The sequence below is a fragment of the Myxocyprinus asiaticus genome, chromosome 10 (genome assembly GCF_019703515.2).
Source record: "Myxocyprinus asiaticus isolate MX2 ecotype Aquarium Trade chromosome 10, UBuf_Myxa_2, whole genome shotgun sequence".
Lineage (NCBI taxonomy): Eukaryota > Metazoa > Chordata > Actinopteri > Cypriniformes > Catostomidae > Myxocyprinus > Myxocyprinus asiaticus.
This window is the reverse complement of record NC_059353.1, coordinates 1,042,348-1,062,235: the sequence shown is the minus strand read 5'-3', so window position 1 is coordinate 1,062,235 and position 19,888 is coordinate 1,042,348. Positions and strand designations below refer to the sequence as shown.

The following is a 19,888-nucleotide window of genomic DNA, read 5'->3' as shown; positions in this document are numbered from 1 at the left end:
GACAATGTATCTTTAATCACAACAGACCACTTCAGCTCTTCAAATCTCCTATGCTTCATGTTTGCACAAGCTACAAACATACATATGCACACACACACATCATATCTTTGTTTAGAGATGATCTTGGCACAGTGCCCTATCTGTCTGATCTGAACATCAGTTTGTTTGTGAACATATCAGAGAGATCACACAACAGTAGATAAAGGGGGGAATGGTGGATGATGGTGTTCTAAAGGTGGAGACACCTGCTACACCTCCCTTCTCAACCAATCCATGCACTCTGAGCTCTATATAAGAGCTTGTCATACACAAAAACAGTTTTATTCTCTAAAGATCCAGATGCGATAACTGTCCTTATAGTGCATAAAACAGCTGAACAACAAACCAGGATTACAGTCACTGAAAGGTTTGTGCAAAAAGGGATTTAATTCTACTCATTTTGCTATATTTCACTTATATCCATGTATTTATAGTTGTCTTACATTTATAAATGATTGTGTTTGATTCTACAGTTAATATACTGTTTCTTACAGATCTACGTGAACTGCAATCATGGCACCTATTTTACTGAACAGCATGAGAAAAGAACACAGTGATTACATTCAGTAAGCAAAAACTGCATTTAACTCAACAATCATCATCTTCAACTACCAGAGTTCAATGATTAAATGATTCGAATTTCCCAGTGGAAGTAAATCATTTATTTTAACTGGTTTATGTATATAAATTGCCCTAAAGAACCGACTCTCTAAACTGAACTGGGGTTCCCAATGTTAAATATAAGTTAATTGCTTCTTTAACTGGTTCATTTGCACAAACTCAAATTGAGTAAATGATTAGGATTTCCCAGAGGTACATAACGTATGAGAGAGCGAGAGTTGAGGACAGTTTAGGTGAGTACTTTTGATTCCTCCCACGGCTCCATTGCTGCATTCGCAATATAATCTGACATATGTAGCATTTTTTGTGACGCTACAACACTACTCATTGGAAAATGTAGCTCGTTACTGGAAAAGCTTCACTATTGTGAAAAATAGTAGTGCTGTCAGTCAATTCAAATATTTAGTTGTGATTAATCACATTATTTTTCATAATTAATTGCAATTAATCACACATTTTGAAAGTGCTGGATGTTGACTTATATATACTTCTTGTCCTGTCAAAATGCATTATGTTCCTTCTTAGGAAAGAAAACAAAACAATATGTAACAATATAATGCTTTATTAACACTTTCCAAACAAAATCTTCCACAGTATAAAGATTAAAATGCACTAAAATAGCACCAATTCAAGTAACATTAAACATTCCCCAAAGTCTGAGTGGGAGTTTGACTAATTAAAAGAACTAGTCCCCATAGGTTGAGTATTCATTGCAATGCACATTAAGTCTCTTAAACTCTCATCCTCCACAATATTAATCTGCCAGTAGACTGTGGCTATCCGCTTTGTTACAGCAATCGTGAAGCCGCATTCAAATGATTTGCGTCAGGGCATCAACACACCGGCACTTTGAACTCCACATGAAAAGTGGAATTGTCCTGTAATCATTAGCTGATGCTTTGAAAGTTTCATTTATTTGAACTTTGAGCGGAGTGTCGACAGACATTCAACATAAGAACTTCAACAAGCTAGCCGGCCGCAGTGGTCCCTCATCAGTGCCGTGTATCCTGTGTTTGACTTTTAGGTGATAGTTAAGACTTGACGTGTGTCACGTCATTCTTATATTTTCCCCCAAGGACTCTTATTTTGAAATTTTGAGAGACCCTTAGTTTGAAGTTTTGTATCTTCCTCGTTATGTCTGGATTCCTGGCCTTTGTCCTAATTGTATCCCAGGTGTTCCTTATCTTCTTGTTAGCCCCATGTGTATATACAGTAACCTCTTGTTCTTTGTTCCTGTGTTGGTTCTTGTTTGTATGTTAGTGCGTTATGAGCCAGCATACTGCTGTAGTGTTTGTTTCTTTCTTCTTTCAATATTTACCTTCATAGTTGTATCCTCTTCTTTTGTTTACTAATAAATTTCAGTGTTTGGATACCCACTCTTTCGCCTCTTCCCTGCACAAACCCTGAAAATGTTCTTCTGTGGTAATTAGGTAACCCCTCCAATAATCACTAGAAAGTACAAAACCCCACCCCCAAAGGTTCCGCCATATTCTAACCAGTATTCAGAACATTGTGAGAACATTCTGACATTATTATCTCAGACAGTTGTGATTAACTCACTAAGTGCAGAAAATCTCCAGGTAAATGCATGATTAATACAGATGTTTTCAGTGTCTGAGTGTCAGTATATTGTATTGTGTATGTCAGCAACAGATGTGATGTGTCACAGACAGGTAGAGTATGTGATGAACCCTCACCTGGACAGCATGGAGGAGGACATTCTGTACCACTTCAACCTGGGAACCAAAACCCACGATCTGCCACACATGTTTGGAGATGTGAAGGTGTGTACGTGCTGACCAGACTTGAATTAGACACAATGTCAGAGTTAAATTAAATTTAATACCCTTAAAGTAGGATGCTCTATAGGAGATGATTTGTCTGATGCCTTTACTCTTTAACAAAACTTATACCATTTATTTTGATATCATTTTTATTTTCTCCTGCCTCTTGTGTAGTTTGTGTGTGTTGGAGGAAGTGCAAATCGGATGAGATCTTTTGCTCAGTTTATTCATGAGCAGCTGGAGTTGCCGGGCAACACTGCAGACATCAAAGACATCTGTGAGGGAACTGACAGATACTCCATGTATAAAGTTGGACCAGTGCTGTCCATCAGTGTAAGTGTCTGAAATACTCAAGATTCTTGAAGTCTCACTGAGGTTTGAATTACATCTGTAAAATCATTTATCCCTCATGCATGAATGAAGATCATGTGATCTTAGAGAATGAGTTTCTATGGTAAATTACTTTCTTCATGATAAATGTTACTGATTGGTAGCAATATTTAACCCAGTCTCATGATTAGTTGTAATGTTAGTACAATTTGGCTCATACAAAAACATATGACTTCTACTCCCATAACAAAATAGATGAACCAACGAACAATGTTATTAAGATATTTATTATAAAGAACCCCTAACCCAAACCCTAAACCTAAAACATGATTTTGATTTGAAAAATAACTTTTGTGTACCACAGAAGAGAGAAAACATCTAGGTTTGGAACAAGATGAGGGAAGTGTATTACAGCTATTGACACACATCAGTCATTTGGATTGCAGAAATAAATATGAAAAGAGTAACCAAATTTGTCCACAGACATTTCCTTTCTTAAAAAAAAGTGTTGGATAGAAGGCTAGCTAAGCTTGTATTGTATCGATTTGAAATTATGTTTGTTGACTGTTTGCGAATATGTCATAAAATGTCTTACGATTTCATCATCTCTTCCGAATTATTACAAGTTGTCATGCGACTATGTTGGCCAGATTTGAAAACTTGAGTGGAATGAGAATGTGGCCTCAGTGGGTGAATCTCACAAAGAAATATCCAGGTCATAATTCACCCCAAAATTAGAAGAAATATTTTTCAGGAAAAAAAAAATCAAGCCTGTTTTTAGAACCATTAGGATTTTTTTGCACTTACCCCCAGTAGTGTAGTTTAGGGCATACGCTGTATGCCCACCTATCTTTCTTAGGATTTTGCATATGCCCACCTAAAATAAATGATGATATGTATGACCGCTAGGACAGCGAGTAGGCTTTTGAACTTTTTCAATCTAATAACACAATGCAGCAGCACCGTTGAGTGAATTTATTACATTTACATTTACATTTATTCATTTGGCAGACCAAAAGCGACTTACAAAAGAGGAAAACATAAGCAAATCATCTTAGGAGACAGTGGTGTGAAAAGTGCTGTATTACAAAGTATCACTAGCATCATAATAGTATTCAAAACAGAATAAAGTGCAACAGGAATTTTATTTTTTTATGACTGGTTAATTGCTCACGGAAAAGATGTGTTTTTAGTTGTTTTTTGAAGACAGAGAGTGAGTCAGCTTCACGGATGGAGTTGGGAAGGTCATTCCACCAACGTGGTACGATGAAGCTGAAAGTCCGGGAAAGTGCTTTGGTGCCTCTTTGTGTTGGTACAACAAGGCGATGTTCCTTAGCCGACCGCAGGCTTCTAGTGGGCGCGTAGCTCTGCATAAATGATTTTAGGTATGCTGGAGCAGACCCAGTGACTGTTCTGTATGCCAGCATCAGAGCCTTGAATTTGATATGTGCATCAACCAGCAGCCAGTGGAGAGAGACAAGGAGTGGTGTAACATGCGCTCTCTTTGGTTCATTAAAGACCAGACGTGCTGCTGCATTCTGGATCATTTGCAGGGGTCTAATTGCATATGCAGGGAGGCCTGCAATGAGAGCGTTACAGTAGTCCAGTCTAGTTATGACAAGTGACTGGACAAGCAGTTGTGTGGCATGTTCAGAGAGGAAGGGTCTTATCTTCCTGATATTGTAGAGTGTAAATCTTCATGATCTTGTGGTCTTTGAGACGTGGTCTGTGAAATGTAGTCTGTTGTCGATGGTTACCCCTAGATTTCTGACCGATTTGGAAGGCGTTACTGTAGTTGCACCCAGCTGCACGGTGATGTTGTGTTCAACAGCAGGGTTGGCTGGAAAGACAAGGAGTTCAGTCTTGGCTGGGTTGAGTTGCAGGTGGTGCTCCTTCATCCAGGCCGAGATGTCCGCCAGGTAGGCAGAAATTCGAGCAGTCACTGTGTTGTCGTTGGGCTAGAAAGACAAGTAGAGTTGCGTGTCCAGTCTAGACTTACAAGAGGCAGTGGTGGCTCAGTGGTTAAGGCTTTGGGTTACTGATCAGAAGGTTAGGGGTTCAAGCCCCAGCACTGCCAAGATGTCACTGTTGGGCCCTTGAGCAAGGTCCTTGACCCTATCTGCTCCAGGGGTGCTGTATCATGGCTGACCCAGTGCTCTGGTATGTGAAAAAAAAAAAAAAGAATTTCACTGTATATGTGCAAATGTGTGATAAATAAATAAAATTATTAATTATTATTATTGTCATCAGTGTAGCAGTGGTAAGAAAAACCATGTGCCTGAATGATGGGTCCCAGTGATGTTGTGTATATAGAGAAGAGAAGTGGCCCAAGCACTGATCCCTGAGGTACCCCAGTAAGTAGCTGATGTGGCTTGGATACCTCGCCTCTCCAGGCTACCTTGAAGGACCTACCTGAGAGATAGGAATTAAACCAGTCAAGCACAGTTCCTGTGATGCCCAGCGAGGAGAGTGTAGAGAGTAAGATATGATGGTTGACTGTGTCAAAGGCTGCAGAAAGGTCCAGCAGAATCAGGACGGATGATCTGGATTCAGCTTTCGCCCGTCTCAGCGACTCAGTGACAGACAGCAGGGCAGTCTCAGTGGAGTGTCCACTTTTGAAGTCTGACTGATTGTCATCCAGCAGCTTGTTCTGTGAGAGATAGGCAGAGTGTGTTTTTGCCATGAATGGGATGAGAGTGACTGGTCTGTAGTGTTCTATTTGTGTGGGATTAAGTGCGGGTTTCTTCAGCAGCGGGGTTACTCGAGCCTGCTTAAATGTAGTGGGAAAAGTGCCTGTAAGTAGAGATGTGTTAATTATGTGTGTGAGTGCAGGTAGAATGGATGGAGAAATGGCATGGAGAAGGTGAGAAGGAATGGGGTCAAGCGAACAGGTGGTGGGGTGGTTGGAGAGGAGGAGTTTAGAGACCTCAGTGTCAGTCAGAGGAGGGAACATAGAGACAGACAAGTTGCATACAGGAGACAGGTGTTTGACAGGGTGTGGTGCTGAGAATGTATTGCTGATGGTTGTAACCATATTAGCAAAAAAAGTGGCAAAGACATCTGCTGTCAGTGATGTGTCTGGTGGTGGAGGGGGAGGGCAGAGAAGTGTGTTGAATGTTCTAAACAAGCTGTGAGTGTCTGTGGTGCTGTTGATCTTGTTCTGGTAATAGGAGGTTTTTGCAGATTTAATGTTATCTGAAAAAGTTGCAAGCAGGGACCGATATTTACCTAGATCTGCTGGATCTTTAGATTTCCGCCATCTCCTCTCAGCTGCCCTGAGGTCAGTCTGATGTTCACGAAGGACGTCAGACAGCCAGGGGCTGGGTGGTGTAGCACGTGCTGGCCTAGAGGAGATAGGACAGATGTTGTCTAGACAGGTTGTTAAAGTAGAGCTTAGTGTGTCTGTGGCAGTGTTTACATTAAGCATGGTAAATGCATTTGGTGTAGTAAGAGAGGTAGAGACAGCAGTGGAAAGGCGAGAGGGTGAAAGGGAATGGAGGTTACGGCGAAAGGAAACCAAAGGTGGAGTCTGTTTTAATGTAGATGGGAGGGTCATGTTGAATTGAACAAAGTAGTGATCAGAGACATGTAAAGGAGTAACAAGAATATTTGAGTTGGTACAGTTACGTGTAAAGATGAGGTCCAGCTTGTTGCCTGATCTGTGAGTTGCTGTGGTGTGTAGTTTTTCCAAGTCAAATGAGGCCAGGAGAGTATTCAGTTCAGTGGCCTGGGGCTTGTCTTGGTGTATGTTGAAATCACCAAGGACCACAAGTGGCCTACCATCCTCTGGCAAGGAGGACAGCAGGACATCCAACTCCTCAAGAAAGTTTGTCAGCTGACCTGGAGGGTGATAGATGACAACAACATGTATTTTTGTGGGTTGCATTGTAGTAATAGCATGGAATTCAAAACTAGTATTGTTACATTGTGAAGATTGTAGTGAAAAAGTCCAGTTGTTATGAATAAGCAAACCTGTTCCCCCACCCCTACTGGTGTGTCGAGGGGTGTGAGAGAAGTTGTTGGAGAGAGCAGCAGGTGTTGCTGTATCCTCTGGACGTATCCATGTTTCTGTCAGTGCCAGGATGCTGAGGGTGGACTGCGTGGCAAAGGCTGGAATGAAGTCAGCTTTGTTCACAGCTGACTGGCAGTTCCAGAGTCCCACTGAGAAAGAGAGCGGAGCAGGTGCTATGGTGCAAAGTGGCCATAGGTTGTGTGGGTTGCGTTTGGTCTTGCATCGATATCGTGTAAACGGTCTGTAACAGATAACAGGGATGTGCTTGAAGGCATGTGTTATTCGTGAAGTAAACATGTTAGTATATAGAGTACTTAAGTGCTATGTTGAGTGGCACCTTGTTGGTGTCCTTGCTCGGTGGACTCGCACAGGTAGACTCGTTGGTCTTTACACAAGTAGGTCTTCACACGAGGAGGGCGAAACTCGTTTAAGCGACGCGAGTTCAAGACAGTAAACAAACAGCACAAATCTAGCAATGAATACCTTATTATTATTATTATTATTATTATTATTTTATAAAGTGTAAAGAGATTCTCTCTAAACACGCATGGAGCTGCAGGGGCGGGAAGGCAACTGATGGCACGGGCAAGACAGAGATTCCAACTAAACTGATCCACCAATCAGAACATTCATTTCAGACAGGATTGGATATTTGCTAACCAATCATATTTTCCGTTTCAGTAAGGGGTGGGAAATTTCCAGCATCTAATGTTGATATATATAAATTGTATTTATATATTATATATATTTAAATTTAACTTATGCAGTTAAACTTTGTGAAAATACTGCATGTTATTGCTATAACTCTTATTGTATTCTCCTGAAGTCCACTATCATCTCCACTGTTTTGAGCAGGTTCAGCTCAAGGTTGTTGTGACCGCACCAGACAACCAGCTGATCAACCTCCCGTCTGTATGCAGACTCGTCACCGTCGCGGATGAGGCAGATGACCATGGTGTCGTCTGCAAACTTCAGGAGCTTGATAGTGGGGTTTTTTGCAGCGCAGTCATTCGTGTACAGGGAGAAGAGCAGTGGAGAGAGAACGCATCCCTGAGGGAGCACTAGTGCTAATAGTGAGGGTCCCGGATGTGAGTTTCCCCAGTCTCACTAGCTGCTGCCTATCTGTCAGAAAGCTGGTGATCCATCGACAGATTGGGGTGGGCACGGAGAGCCGGGTCAGTTTGGTTGAGAGAAGATCAGGCATAATGGTATTGAAGGCTGAACTGAAGTCCACAAATAGGATCCTTGCATAAGTCTCAGGTCTGCCGAGGTGTTGCAGGATATAATGCAGTCCCATATTGACAGCATCATACACAGACCTGTTTTCTCAGTATGCAAACTGAAGGGGGTCCAGCAGGGGTCCAGTGATGTCCTTCAGGTAGGCCAAAACCAGTCTCTCAAATGACTTCATGACCACAGATGTGAGAGCGAAAGATCTGTAGTCATTAAGTCCTGTGATTTGGGGTTTTTTGGGAACCGGAATGATGGTGGAACGTTTGAAGCAGCAGGGAACATCACACTGCTCCAGTGATCTATAGAAGATCTGTGTGAAGATGGGGGCCAGTTGGTCAGTGCAGACTTTCAGACAGGCAGGTAAAACACCTTCTGGGCCTGAAGCTGAAGCTTTTGTTTCCGAAAGACCCGGCAAACATCCTCCTCACAGATCATAAGTGCAGATTGAATAGCAGGAGGGTTGAGGAGGGGGGTTCCAGGAGGTGTTGGTGTGTGTGTGTGTGTGTGTGTGAAGTGAAGATCAGAGTTGGGGAGGGGTGTGAGACTGGGTGTGAGAGCTTCTTTTAGCCATTCTGATAACCTTAGTCAAGAGATGCTGGACAACTGTGTCCTGTAATTATATCAAATGTCTTTTTTTGTGTGTGCCTTTTACTGCTGTCGGTAGTGCCTTTTTCTCGTGATATCAAATAATTTAAATGTATATTTCTTAGTAGGAAAAAATTTCACTGTACACAGAAAAACACATAATAGTACACAAATAAAACAATAAAACATAAATTCACCTAAAAATAGTTTTTATTTTCTTTATGCAAAATATAATTTCTAATTTCTTTTGATTTTGGGGTGAAAAAAAATATTTCTTGAGTTTATAAAAGCTTAAAGATGTTTCACTTCCTTGTTTTTGTACTAGCTATTTATAAATATTAGGGATGCACTGATATGGAAATTTTTGTCCGATACAATACCGATTAAAAAAAGAAAAGTATAGGCCGATACTGATGTTTTGCCACTTACTCACATGACAGGCCAAAATGAAAGATAAAACAAGATAAAAAAATATTTTTAAAAAATGATAAAATGACGATTAATGAGGGAAAGAAAGGTTATTTTGCAGTTCTAAACCATTTTTGCAATTATGCATTCGACGTGATTTACTTTTTCTGATATATTTTTTATATTGGCATTTCAGTGTCGGTTCAAATACAAAAAAAAAAAAAAAAAAAAAACTACAAATGATTAATTACTACTCTAAAATTGTAATCAGATAACTGATTACATTATATAAAAATTAATCACATTACTAATCACTTTTAAGTTACTTTCTAAAACACCTTTTAAAGAAAAGCTTTTATTTTTCCACTTAAATTGAAAATATTATCTAGATTTCCTCGTTCTTTTGACTTGTTAGGGAACGCACATCCTTCAGCTGTCACAAAATGCAAACAGATTCACATATTAATGTAATTTATGTTTTAAATGTATTCTACATATATAATATTGTTTTAGAAATATATGTAACCCAATTAAATAGCTTAATATGTTTTATATACACATATATTCACAACCAGTAATGATTTGATGACACTTGATATCATTAATTAAATCTGGTCTCACTGCATTATATATTATATAGTGCACTAGCAGCACTGTGTCTTGTTTGAACACATGTGATTAATGGATGTCTGTGTGTCTGACAGCATGGCATGGGTGTGCCTTCCATCTCCATCATGCTACATGAGCTCATTAAACTGCTCTATCATGCCCGCTGCCGTGATGTCATCATATTCCGCATCGGCACGTCAGGCGGAGTGGGTGAGCAATTCTCGAATTATCATTGATTTAATTGATAAAACCCAAATGTTTCAACTAAAGAAGCTGAGGGAACATGAGGTATGGGTTTGCTTTTCTACACTGTGGGAAAGTGAATGTTGTCCATGGTGTGAACACATAGGTCTAGCTGCAGGTACTGTGGTGATCACAGATAAAGCCGTGGACTCGTTCTTCAGACCGATGTTTGAGCAGGTGGTTTTGGGTAAAGTGATCATCAGAAGCACAGAGCTGGACAAAGATGTGGCCAAAGATCTGCTGAAAAATTCCTCTGAACTGCCAGATATTCCCACTGTCATTGGAAACACAATGTGCACACATGACTTCTATGAAGGTACGGAATTTAATTTTTTAGTTCACCCAAAAATGAAAATTCTCTCAAAAATGTACATACTCTCATGTCAATCCAAACTCATATGAATTTCTTCTGCAGAACAAAATCATTTTTAAAGGACACCCTTGATGCTCTTTTGCAAATCTACCATTAGGTGCCTCCATGATGATTCTGATTACCGCTGGACTGTTTTCTGGTTCTGCATAAGAAGCAAAGTAAAAACTACAGAAATGAGCGATCCAGATGAAGTACAACAACCATTTTAAGTGTTAGTTAGAGTGAAAATGAGATCAGGCTCAACTGTTGTTTGTTAAAACAAGTAGTTACTGATAGCAACGTAACTAACCTCAAGCCATCGCTTCATTTCATCTATCCACTCAGGTGAAAAGATGGTCATCGCAATTCTGAATCAACGCAATGGAGCAACCTGTTTTTTTTTTTTTTTTTTGCAGTTTTTACAAATTTAATACTCTAAACATCCTATTGTCTGCTAAAAACATACACAGATGTGAGTAAAAACACTGGAGACTGGAAAACGAAAACAGACTTTAGTTTAGGAAAAACTTCCACGTTCAGGAAAAAGGTGGTTAATAGCTGCTTTTCCACCATCGGGCCAAACAGTTCTGAGCACATTGAGAAACAGTTCCAGGGATATTTCCACTTGAACATGGTTTGGTATGGTACAATTACAAATAGTTCCCGGGCCGGAATTTTCAGCACGATTAGCTAACCATACTCCGGACAGATGCTGTTTTCAAGGGCACCTGGGAAGACCTGTCACGCATTCAAGTCGGAAACAAAATACAGAAGAAGCTAAACTAAAACAAATACACAATGAATGACGGCAAAAGCTCTTTTCTCGGTTGTGTCAGTGATTTAAGCATAACCATAAGATACTATTAATTCACAGGATCTAACCAATCATTTATTAATTTGCATAAAACAAATCTTGAAGGGTGAGTTATTAGTTGACTGTCATACTGTATATAACAAATTAATATTATTGAAATAAAGCACTGAAATGTAGTTATCTTTCGTGTCGACACACCCTTTGTTACAAGTTACCCTTGTACAAGAGTGTTACAAGTCGGCAATTAGGGTAATAGCTAGAAAGTGGAAGAGGAGTGGGTCTGTCAAGCTCTTTATGAAGAAAAAGCACCATTAAAGTATCATAAAAGTAGTTCATACTATATTATTGTAGTTCTCTATTCCAAGTCACAGAAAACTTTCTATAACATGCTATTTTGGAGTCCTTATGCCTTTTGTAGTTCATTACAGAGCTTTGTTCAGACTCATGAATCTTACGTGACTGAATATTAAGTGACTGGCAAAGTTTTCTCAAAAGGATATTACGTGGCTCCTTACACGAATCACATCAGTTTTGATGAGAAATGTCTATTGTGTTGCTAAAAGTATGTGAAATGTTCTCCCGAACAGATGGGGTTTTTAAGATTATGCTTTATCGAGAATTAAATCAACAAAACCATCCTCCTAAACCTTAAACCTAAACCTAACTGATAGAGTCATAAAAGCAAATGTCAGATGAAAAACTCAACCATGTAATTTTGTGGTGCTTCTATGACACTTTTGGCTCACTTGTCAACTCACTTGCTCTTCAGGCCTTGCACCCCAGTTATTTACATCGCAAGTGCAACAGTCTATCAGTTGAGTTACTGCACAATTTGATCACAGTTAAACAAGCTTGTAAATATAGTTGATTATATAATGCAAACGTTAAAATGTATCGCCTTAAAAGTTTTTGCATTTTTATGATACATTTATCATGCTTTTTGTTTTCTTTTTGAGCTTGACTGCCTCAGTCCCCATTTACTTTTATTATATGGAAAAGAGCAGTAAGGATATTCTTCAAAAACTCACCCTTTCTTTAACAGAAGAGTGGACAAATTTGGAACAACATAAGGGTGAGAGTAAACGATGACAGAATTTTCATTTTTGGCTGAACTATGCCTTGAAGATCCAGGTTGTTGCTCTTTATCTGTGTCATTGTTGGAGTCTTACATCACTTCCTCTTCCTGATGTAGGCCAGGGCCGATTGGACGGAGCCCTGTGCTCGTTCTCCACTGAGGAGAAACTGGAGTATCTGAGGAAGGCATATGATTCAGGCGTCAGAAACATTGAGATGGAATCCACTGTCTTTGCTGCCATGTGTCGTGTATGCAATCTTAAAGGTACCACAAAGTTTACCATTGTTTATTGTCCTCAAGACTGTAAAACTGAGTGCCAGTCTATCTGTGCAGATCATTCTGCAATTATTTATTGCAAAATGAATAATTTATTCAATTATTTTGCAGCTGCAGTGGTGTGTGTGACTCTTTTGAATCGGTTTGAGGGCGATCAGATCTCCACACCTCATGATGTTCTGCTGGAGTATCAGCAGAGGCCACAGCGTCTGGTGGCCCATTTCATCAAGAAACGTCTCGGACTCATCTCATAAATCCTGTGATGAACCTCTGTACTGTAAATAATACTGTTCATAGTGTATACAGTATGTATTATTTAAAGGTTACATTCACATTCAAATCTTCAGACATTTTTGTGTATTATAACTTGTAAATCAGCTGTATGTTTTTATCCTGGCTGTATCTTTAAGAATATTGATTTTTTTTTTTTTTTTTTTTTTTAATCCTATAAAGTATATTAGTCTAGTAGTGACATCCAGACACAATTCTGTCTGTCTGAAATTAAAATGAGCTTACTTACCAAATATCATCCTTGCGAATCTTTGTACCGTGAATTTTATTTATTATAAATTTAAATAATTTCGTACTGTTATAATAAAGCCAGCTCATAATGTTGTCTCTGGTTGACCTCATGTATATATGCAGTTTTAGCAACAATGGCATTATAATAATTCTAAATATATAATAAGTAAATATACCAGTGGATGTCTGTTTAAAAATAAAGTATGATACTCTTTATTCACGCATTTAAACTGTTCAACAACTCACTTCTGATTGGTCTGTGCTTTGTCACTTAGAATGTTCACTTTGACACGTCCAGTGTAGACAGCATCAAGCCATTGCTTGGTGTAAAGGCTGGACATATGACTGTGACTGACTGACTAGAATGAGCTCTAGAAGGTTCTGGTTAGTGTTTGTACTCAACATGTGCATGTTTACAAGCCTCATGTGGCTCTTTAGGACATTGTGTCATGGCTCAAAGTCTCACTTTCCCTCAAAATTGCTCTATAACAAACATTTATCTGGCTTGTCAGTTGTATGTAAGACTGTAAGTATCATTGCAAGTCATATAAAAAAGACCTCAAACGACATGCTGCACACTGACTAATCAGAATCTTCTTTAGCATGCAGATGAGAAAATGAAGCATAGATGTGAAAATAAGTAGAGAGAAATTAGAGATAAGTCGGAACTTGAATTGTCAAGTGTCGGAAAGTGCTGTATGTTTGTGGTGGTATAATAGAAACTTGGAAATGACAGCCATAAATCAAAGACTTAGCATTTGTTGCATCTTTAGAGGGGCTTATGTTGTCTTTTTAAAATGTCACTCTTGATGATAAAATAAGTCTACTTCTTCCCCTTAATGGGCTACAACAGGTTACAATGAGGCACTTCCAATGGAAGTGAATGGGGCCTATCCGTAAACGTTAAAATGCTCACTGTTTCAAAAGACAATATGCATGTTAACATGATTTTAGTGTGATAAAATCACATACTAACCTTTTCTGTGTAAAATGATATCCAATTTTACAACTTTGTTGCCATGACGCTGTACTGCCGCAAACACTGTAATCTCAATTAACAATGATTTAAACAACTTTACAGCTCAAATAATGTACAAGTTTTAACAGAAGACTTAATGTAAGTGCTTTTATAAAATTATAAGCGTCATATTTCTGCCTTGAAACCCTACAAAAATTGGCCCCATTCACTTCCATTTTAAGTGCCTCACTATTTTTGCTTCTTTTAAAGAAAAGGAGAGACAAGTTTAAATTATTTTCAGCAATATTCAATCAACATTATGACAAAAATGCTGCAGATCAAGCTTAACTTGTATTGAACCTGGAATATTCCTTTAAGTTTAGCACCATTGATCTCAAGGTTAATGAACCAAAATTTGTATTACTAAGTTTACTGATCCAACATTACATTTTGACAACCTCATTAGACTGCTAATTATATTCATGGCAGAATCTCTGACATCTTCGTTTAACTTTTACTATGGGATAGATGACAAATCTGACACAGATTCTCAGGTCAGTTAAAGAGATGTCTGGAACCATTAAATTCTGATGAAACACACAAGATACAAATGAACTCTTTCTCTTTCCTCACCCATGTTGGATATTTTTACATTCAAAATGTTTATTTTAAAAGAGTTTATTATGCATTTCACATACGGAGATGCCATTTCCATAGAAGTTTAATAGATAAGGCAGAAAAAAAAGTCTAAAGGCCCGGGTATACCTCATTTTGGTGTGTTCCGGATCGCCACGCGCCTGGTCGATCGCGTCGCCTTTGTGAGTATACTTTTCTGACCATGGACGAATAGGATCGCATTCGACGCATGCACACTACAACTGCTTTGTGACTCTTTTAGTGCAGTCAATGGCCAGTGCATGTGCAGACAACTTGCTCAGAAGAGGACCGCATGCGAGAGACAAGACAGACGCAATTTGTGTCACAAATATTGTGTACGAAGGTATCAGCAACACACACACACCAAGTATTATGCACCAGAGAAACTAGCACACAGCCATTTTGAAAATTTTGTCTCGGAACTTCCGTTCTAGCGGTTCTTTATCCACAATATTTATGAGTCCCATGACGCTTTGCGAGCGATGTGGGTGGAACTTCTGGTTAAGCGTAAACAGTTGTTATGTTTTGTACTTTCGCAGCATTAAAAATGACAGAAACTTGAGAACAAATTATCACAGAATTATAGCGAGGCAATATTGTTCTTCCTCACCTATCTGTTAATGATTATGGGTTTGAGGATGATGGCCAAATATCACAAATAGAAGCATTTTAGTTATTTGTTGAGTCTTTATCCATCAATGAAAGAACCTGAGCAGACTAACCTGAAAAGCTATTTGGTTATTAGCAATAATTAATAATTAACAAAGACAATTATTAATTATTAAAATCAATAGAACATTGATGAGAATCAATGTTAGCTTTTTCTAATCCTTTAAATCAACAATTATCAAAGATAATCATTAATTGTTAACATCGATGAAACATTAATTAAAATTAACACTAGCCTATTGATCATTTAAATTCAACAATCATCAAAGATAATTATCAATTATCAAAAATCAATAGAATATTAATAAGGATTAACATTGACGGGGCACCACCCTGGAATCAGGGACTAATAACCAGATAGTAAAACAGTCTCAATATTAGATTGTTTTCTTAGGAAAATCGACATCCGAAGAATATCGATTTTCGGGAAAAAAACAATGAATGAAGGCTTGAATCTGAGCACTGATATCCCGTCAGCATGACACAGGCGTATGCAAAACAAACCAAAACACTTCTCTTTGTAATATAAACAAAGTTTATTTATGCAGTAATATCAATTAATAATTAATACAATGCAGTCAATAAACTTCCGACTTACAATACAAACTAAACAGTGATATGATTAGATATGGAAATCAAAATAATCCTATAACACATGAGGGTGTGTGTTTGTGAGGGGTCGCATGTGTGTATGTGTGTGTGTGGTTAGTACGAGAGAGAGAGAGAATAAAGTGATGGCCCTAAAGCCGATTTCGCGATCGTGGGAGAGAAAGAAGCTGTTAGTTTATCGTCTGATGACGGGAGGCCGTTTCCTCGCTCTGTTGGCGGGCACGGCTGTTGATTCTCGGCGGGCTGGCGGAGAACTCAGAAATGTCGACTTGATTGAAGATGGAAGAGAAATCTTTAATCGCTTCACTTCTGCAGGCAAACGGATGAAGATGCGGATTGCTCAGCGGTCTCCTTCGGATCCGTTAGAGTGTTCGGTGGAACACAGAGTAATCTCAACTCGTCCAGCGAGATGGAGATTGTATGGCCACAGTTTCAAGGCGGACATTACTTCCTTGTGCCACGAGGTTGCACTTGAGAGCAGCGATGAGCTACGTCTATACATGGCGAACAAAGTTGCTGGAAGCAAATCCCGGAAGCATTTCAGAGGTATTTCTACTTCTGATGATGTCATGGTTTGAGGGACGTTCTGTTGTGTGCCTCATCCAATAGGAGTTGAGAGTTCGATCCTTTAGTGAGCAAGGCTTCATGGGATTTGTAGTCTGTTTTGGAATCCCTTTGTTTGATTTTGGTGTGATTTTTATCTGTATAATTTATGACCTGGTATGTGGGGGTCTGAGTTAGGTTTTTACGACTGTGTTAGGCCTGCCTTTGTCTTCTATCTGAATACATGAGGCCCAACACTACTGTACATGTATCATCTAATAATTATTAAGTCTTTCATTGTAGAATGATTAATTTAGCATCGCAGCATGAAAACAGTTTAAAACATCGCCTTTACTCACAGACAGTTCAGGTAAAACACCGTTCCTTTTATACTCACAAAGGCCAACGCTGAATAGAAATGAACAAACTCTCAACATTTCTAATGAACTTTCAGCACATGTACACACACCTGTTTGTACAAAAAATGCTATCGTTTATGTAATTCAAACAGATGTTCCTAAGTCAATCCTTCTGTAGGCAGCTGATGGAAGAAGCAGCATCTGGGACAAGAGCGCTGTGCTTTGCGAATGGTTTCTGATCATAATACTGCTGTTTTAGACAAAACTTTAGTTCTGCTTGATTATTAGGATAAACATTAATTGCACACATTGTCCGGGAAATTTTAAAGACATCTTACAATTTTTAAAAAGCAAGAGTCTAACCACTTGACATGCAAGCAAGCAGAGACCGGCTACACACAAAACACCAACCAGCCACACTTCCGCTAGCCAACCGGAAATTCCGCCCACCTTGCGAAAAATAGTGGATTCACTAAGAATATTGTGGATAGATATCTTTGGTGTTGATGTCAAAGTGTAATTCGCTAGCGAAGTGGATTTACAATATATAGAATGTTCAAAAGCTATCATGAGTATTTTAAAGTGTTCAGGGGATGTCATAACAACTGGAAGCAGGGCAGGGAGATTTTAAAACAAGAGTACTTCATTCATAAATACACAAGATCCTACCTTCAAGCTGTGGACGTACTGATATTCTTCTGTGCTCATGAGACTCAAAGAGATAACACAAAGTCATTAAAAATATCTCATACGACACCTCTGTCCATCTTCTCATGTCATTCACCCATCATGTTATTGTTAAGGTAAGCAGATTTTTTGAGTGTTAAACCGGTGTTATGGATCAACTGGAGATCGTGTTAACTGGGGATGTGCGCATGCACGTCAGTAATTTGACTTGCATTTTCAGCAGATTTGTTGAATGTGAATTGCTAAGGAGCAAAAAAAAAGCATTTTAACCATCATAAAAAAAATTTTGGTATCATTATTAACCCGCTTTGTATGATCGATGTCAGTTCCAATGTATTTTAAACAGTTTTAGAGTGATTTTAACATGGTTTCACAGGGTAACATGGTTGCCCATGTTAACGTGGGACATTGGTTTGAATGGGAACTGCCGATTACACTTGTCAGAGTAGTAAATCACATGTGGAAGTCTTTTATTTGCAACACTAAAGCATCATAGGCTTATATGTGTCAACAATAGGCCATACTTTTAAATTGTTACTGTTCACATAGAAGGTCTGTTGGTCTAGGGGTAGTTTGTTTGCTAACTACGCATACAGACCTGGGATCAATTCCTGTAACCACCATAGGCATTGAGGGGAACAATATTCATAATAGTGGTCTACTGATATGTTTTTCCATGGTTAATTATTAAATTATTACATTTGGTACCCCCCACCAATACCGAATTCACGAGTTCACCTCCTTGCCTGATCCTAGTAAGAGGTAAATATTATGATAATGGTATACATGTTTGGCTTGCTGTCCATGGAGAGGGAGGGCTTGAACGAGAGAGAAGGCCCGATCTTAGATCCCCCCCCCTCCCCCCCTTGTGTATTAACTAATGAATGATGAGAATAGGTGGAGTTGGGGAGGTGGAGGGTTGCCAGAAGTGATGAGCACTGGGAGAGAGGTGAGCTCTGCTTATATATGTTTTTGCATAATTGATTAATAGGATCAGATTAGTAGGCTCCTCCCGAACCTTTGTTTATAACTCCATTTCACAAGTTCACCTCCTTGCCTAACTCCATTTCACGAGTTCACCTCCTTGTCTGATCCTAGGAAGAGGTAAATATTATGATAGTGGTAAATGTGTTTGGCTTGCTGTCCAATGAGAGGGAGGGCTCGAATGGGAGAGAAGACCCGATTTTAGATTCCCCCCAGAAAGGAAAAAAGTTTAAAGGACAGCAAGCTTTGGATAACATGGAGAGCTGAATATTTGTATAGATGGAAATAAGATCCCCAAAAATGGTAAAAAAAAATAAAAAATAAATCTGGCCCTACTCGATGCACACCATGGGGGTAGAAATGCTCAGGAAAGACCAGGCCAATGCTACTTGCGGAGGCAGCCTCACACAAGGATCTTCCTGAGGGACAGAATGGAGGAGAGGAAGGTGATAGATGAGCTGAAATAGTTCCCTAGAACCCGGTAAAACACCAAAAGCATAGGTCTTGTTGGGTTGGAGAACTGAGGTCCAGACGCGTGGTCCCCTGAGTTGTTAGGATGTTGGGCCTCGACAGAAATTAATGAAGAGGCCCAAACCATCGAGACAAGAGGGGCTCATCGGGTGACCGGTCCTGTGGGCCAGTGCTGGCAAAGTGGTTAATTTTGAGGCACAGCTGTGTTTGAGGGCAGACTCCAGACCCAATTCGTTCGATCAGGAGGGCCCACACTTCAATTCAAGCGGGTGATAATAGAATGTAGTAGCTCACATGTTTCGAAAAGGGGAGAACCCTTACTGTGATTCGAATGGGGGCCCCCACTGCCTTTGATCAGGAGAGCCCATAGTGCAATTCGAACAGGAGAGCCCATAACTTGAATGAACATGAAGCTCACGCTGTGATTTGAACGGGAGGGCTCACACGGGGATTCGAAAAGGGGGTGGGGGGGACACTATTTTAGAACGGGAGAGCCCTAGCCACGATTCGAATGGGAGAGTCCATGACCGATGCATGGGTGCTCACACAACATTTGAATGGGAGGGCTCACACTGCAATTTGAGATAAACATAGTACGCAACAGGGGGTTCAAAATGCTGTGTGACTGATTTATTGGGAAGAGATATGATTTTTGTGAGCTTGCCTAATGTGTGCCAGATCTGTTCTGATATAAGAGTGGAAGGCTTCGGAGGTACACCTTCCAAGAGCTTTAATTTGGAGGTCAGGTAAACCTTTTTGTGAGGCAGTTGTTGCAGCTCCTATGTGGAATGAATGAAGGGAGAAGAGATTGGGCGGTATACCTGATTTAAGCAGGATGCATTTGAGGTGTTTTTGAAACCACTGTCTCGAGACTGGCTTGTGGTCATCGTCAACAAATAGTGGGTCTGTGGAGGAACGAATTTGGGTTTCTCTGTAGGCTAAGTAGTGACTGAGGGCTTGGTAGGGTTGGATGGGGGTTTGTAGATTAAAGATGAAGATGGAATGGCCACATTTAATTTGATCTGTTTTGCTTTGTTTAATATGGAAT

General features: G+C 39.5%; 2 protein-coding genes across 2 annotated transcripts; one reads left to right on the top strand and one right to left on the bottom strand.

Annotated features, from left to right (window-relative positions):
- Nucleotides 1-268: 268 nt before the first annotated feature.
- On the top strand, nt 269-13,148 carry LOC127446852 (uridine phosphorylase 2-like). The gene is made up of 8 exons (XM_051708144.1): nt 269-406; nt 534-605; nt 2,330-2,444; nt 2,619-2,777; nt 9,717-9,831; nt 9,971-10,180; nt 12,223-12,369; nt 12,493-13,148. The coding sequence occupies exons 2-8, from the start codon at nt 553-555 to the stop codon at nt 12,633-12,635; spliced, it is 942 nt and encodes a 313-aa protein (XP_051564104.1). The 5' UTR covers nt 269-406; nt 534-552; the 3' UTR covers nt 12,636-13,148.
- On the bottom strand, nt 2,795-9,710 carry LOC127446834 (uncharacterized). Its single transcript, XM_051708112.1, has 2 exons — nt 5,187-9,710; nt 2,795-4,931 (listed from the first exon to the last, which is right to left on the bottom strand). Exons 1-2 carry the CDS (start codon nt 7,081-7,083, stop codon nt 4,825-4,827), a joined length of 2,004 nt encoding a protein of 667 aa, XP_051564072.1. The 5' UTR covers nt 7,084-9,710; the 3' UTR covers nt 2,795-4,824.
- Nucleotides 13,149-19,888: the final 6,740 nt, after the last annotated feature.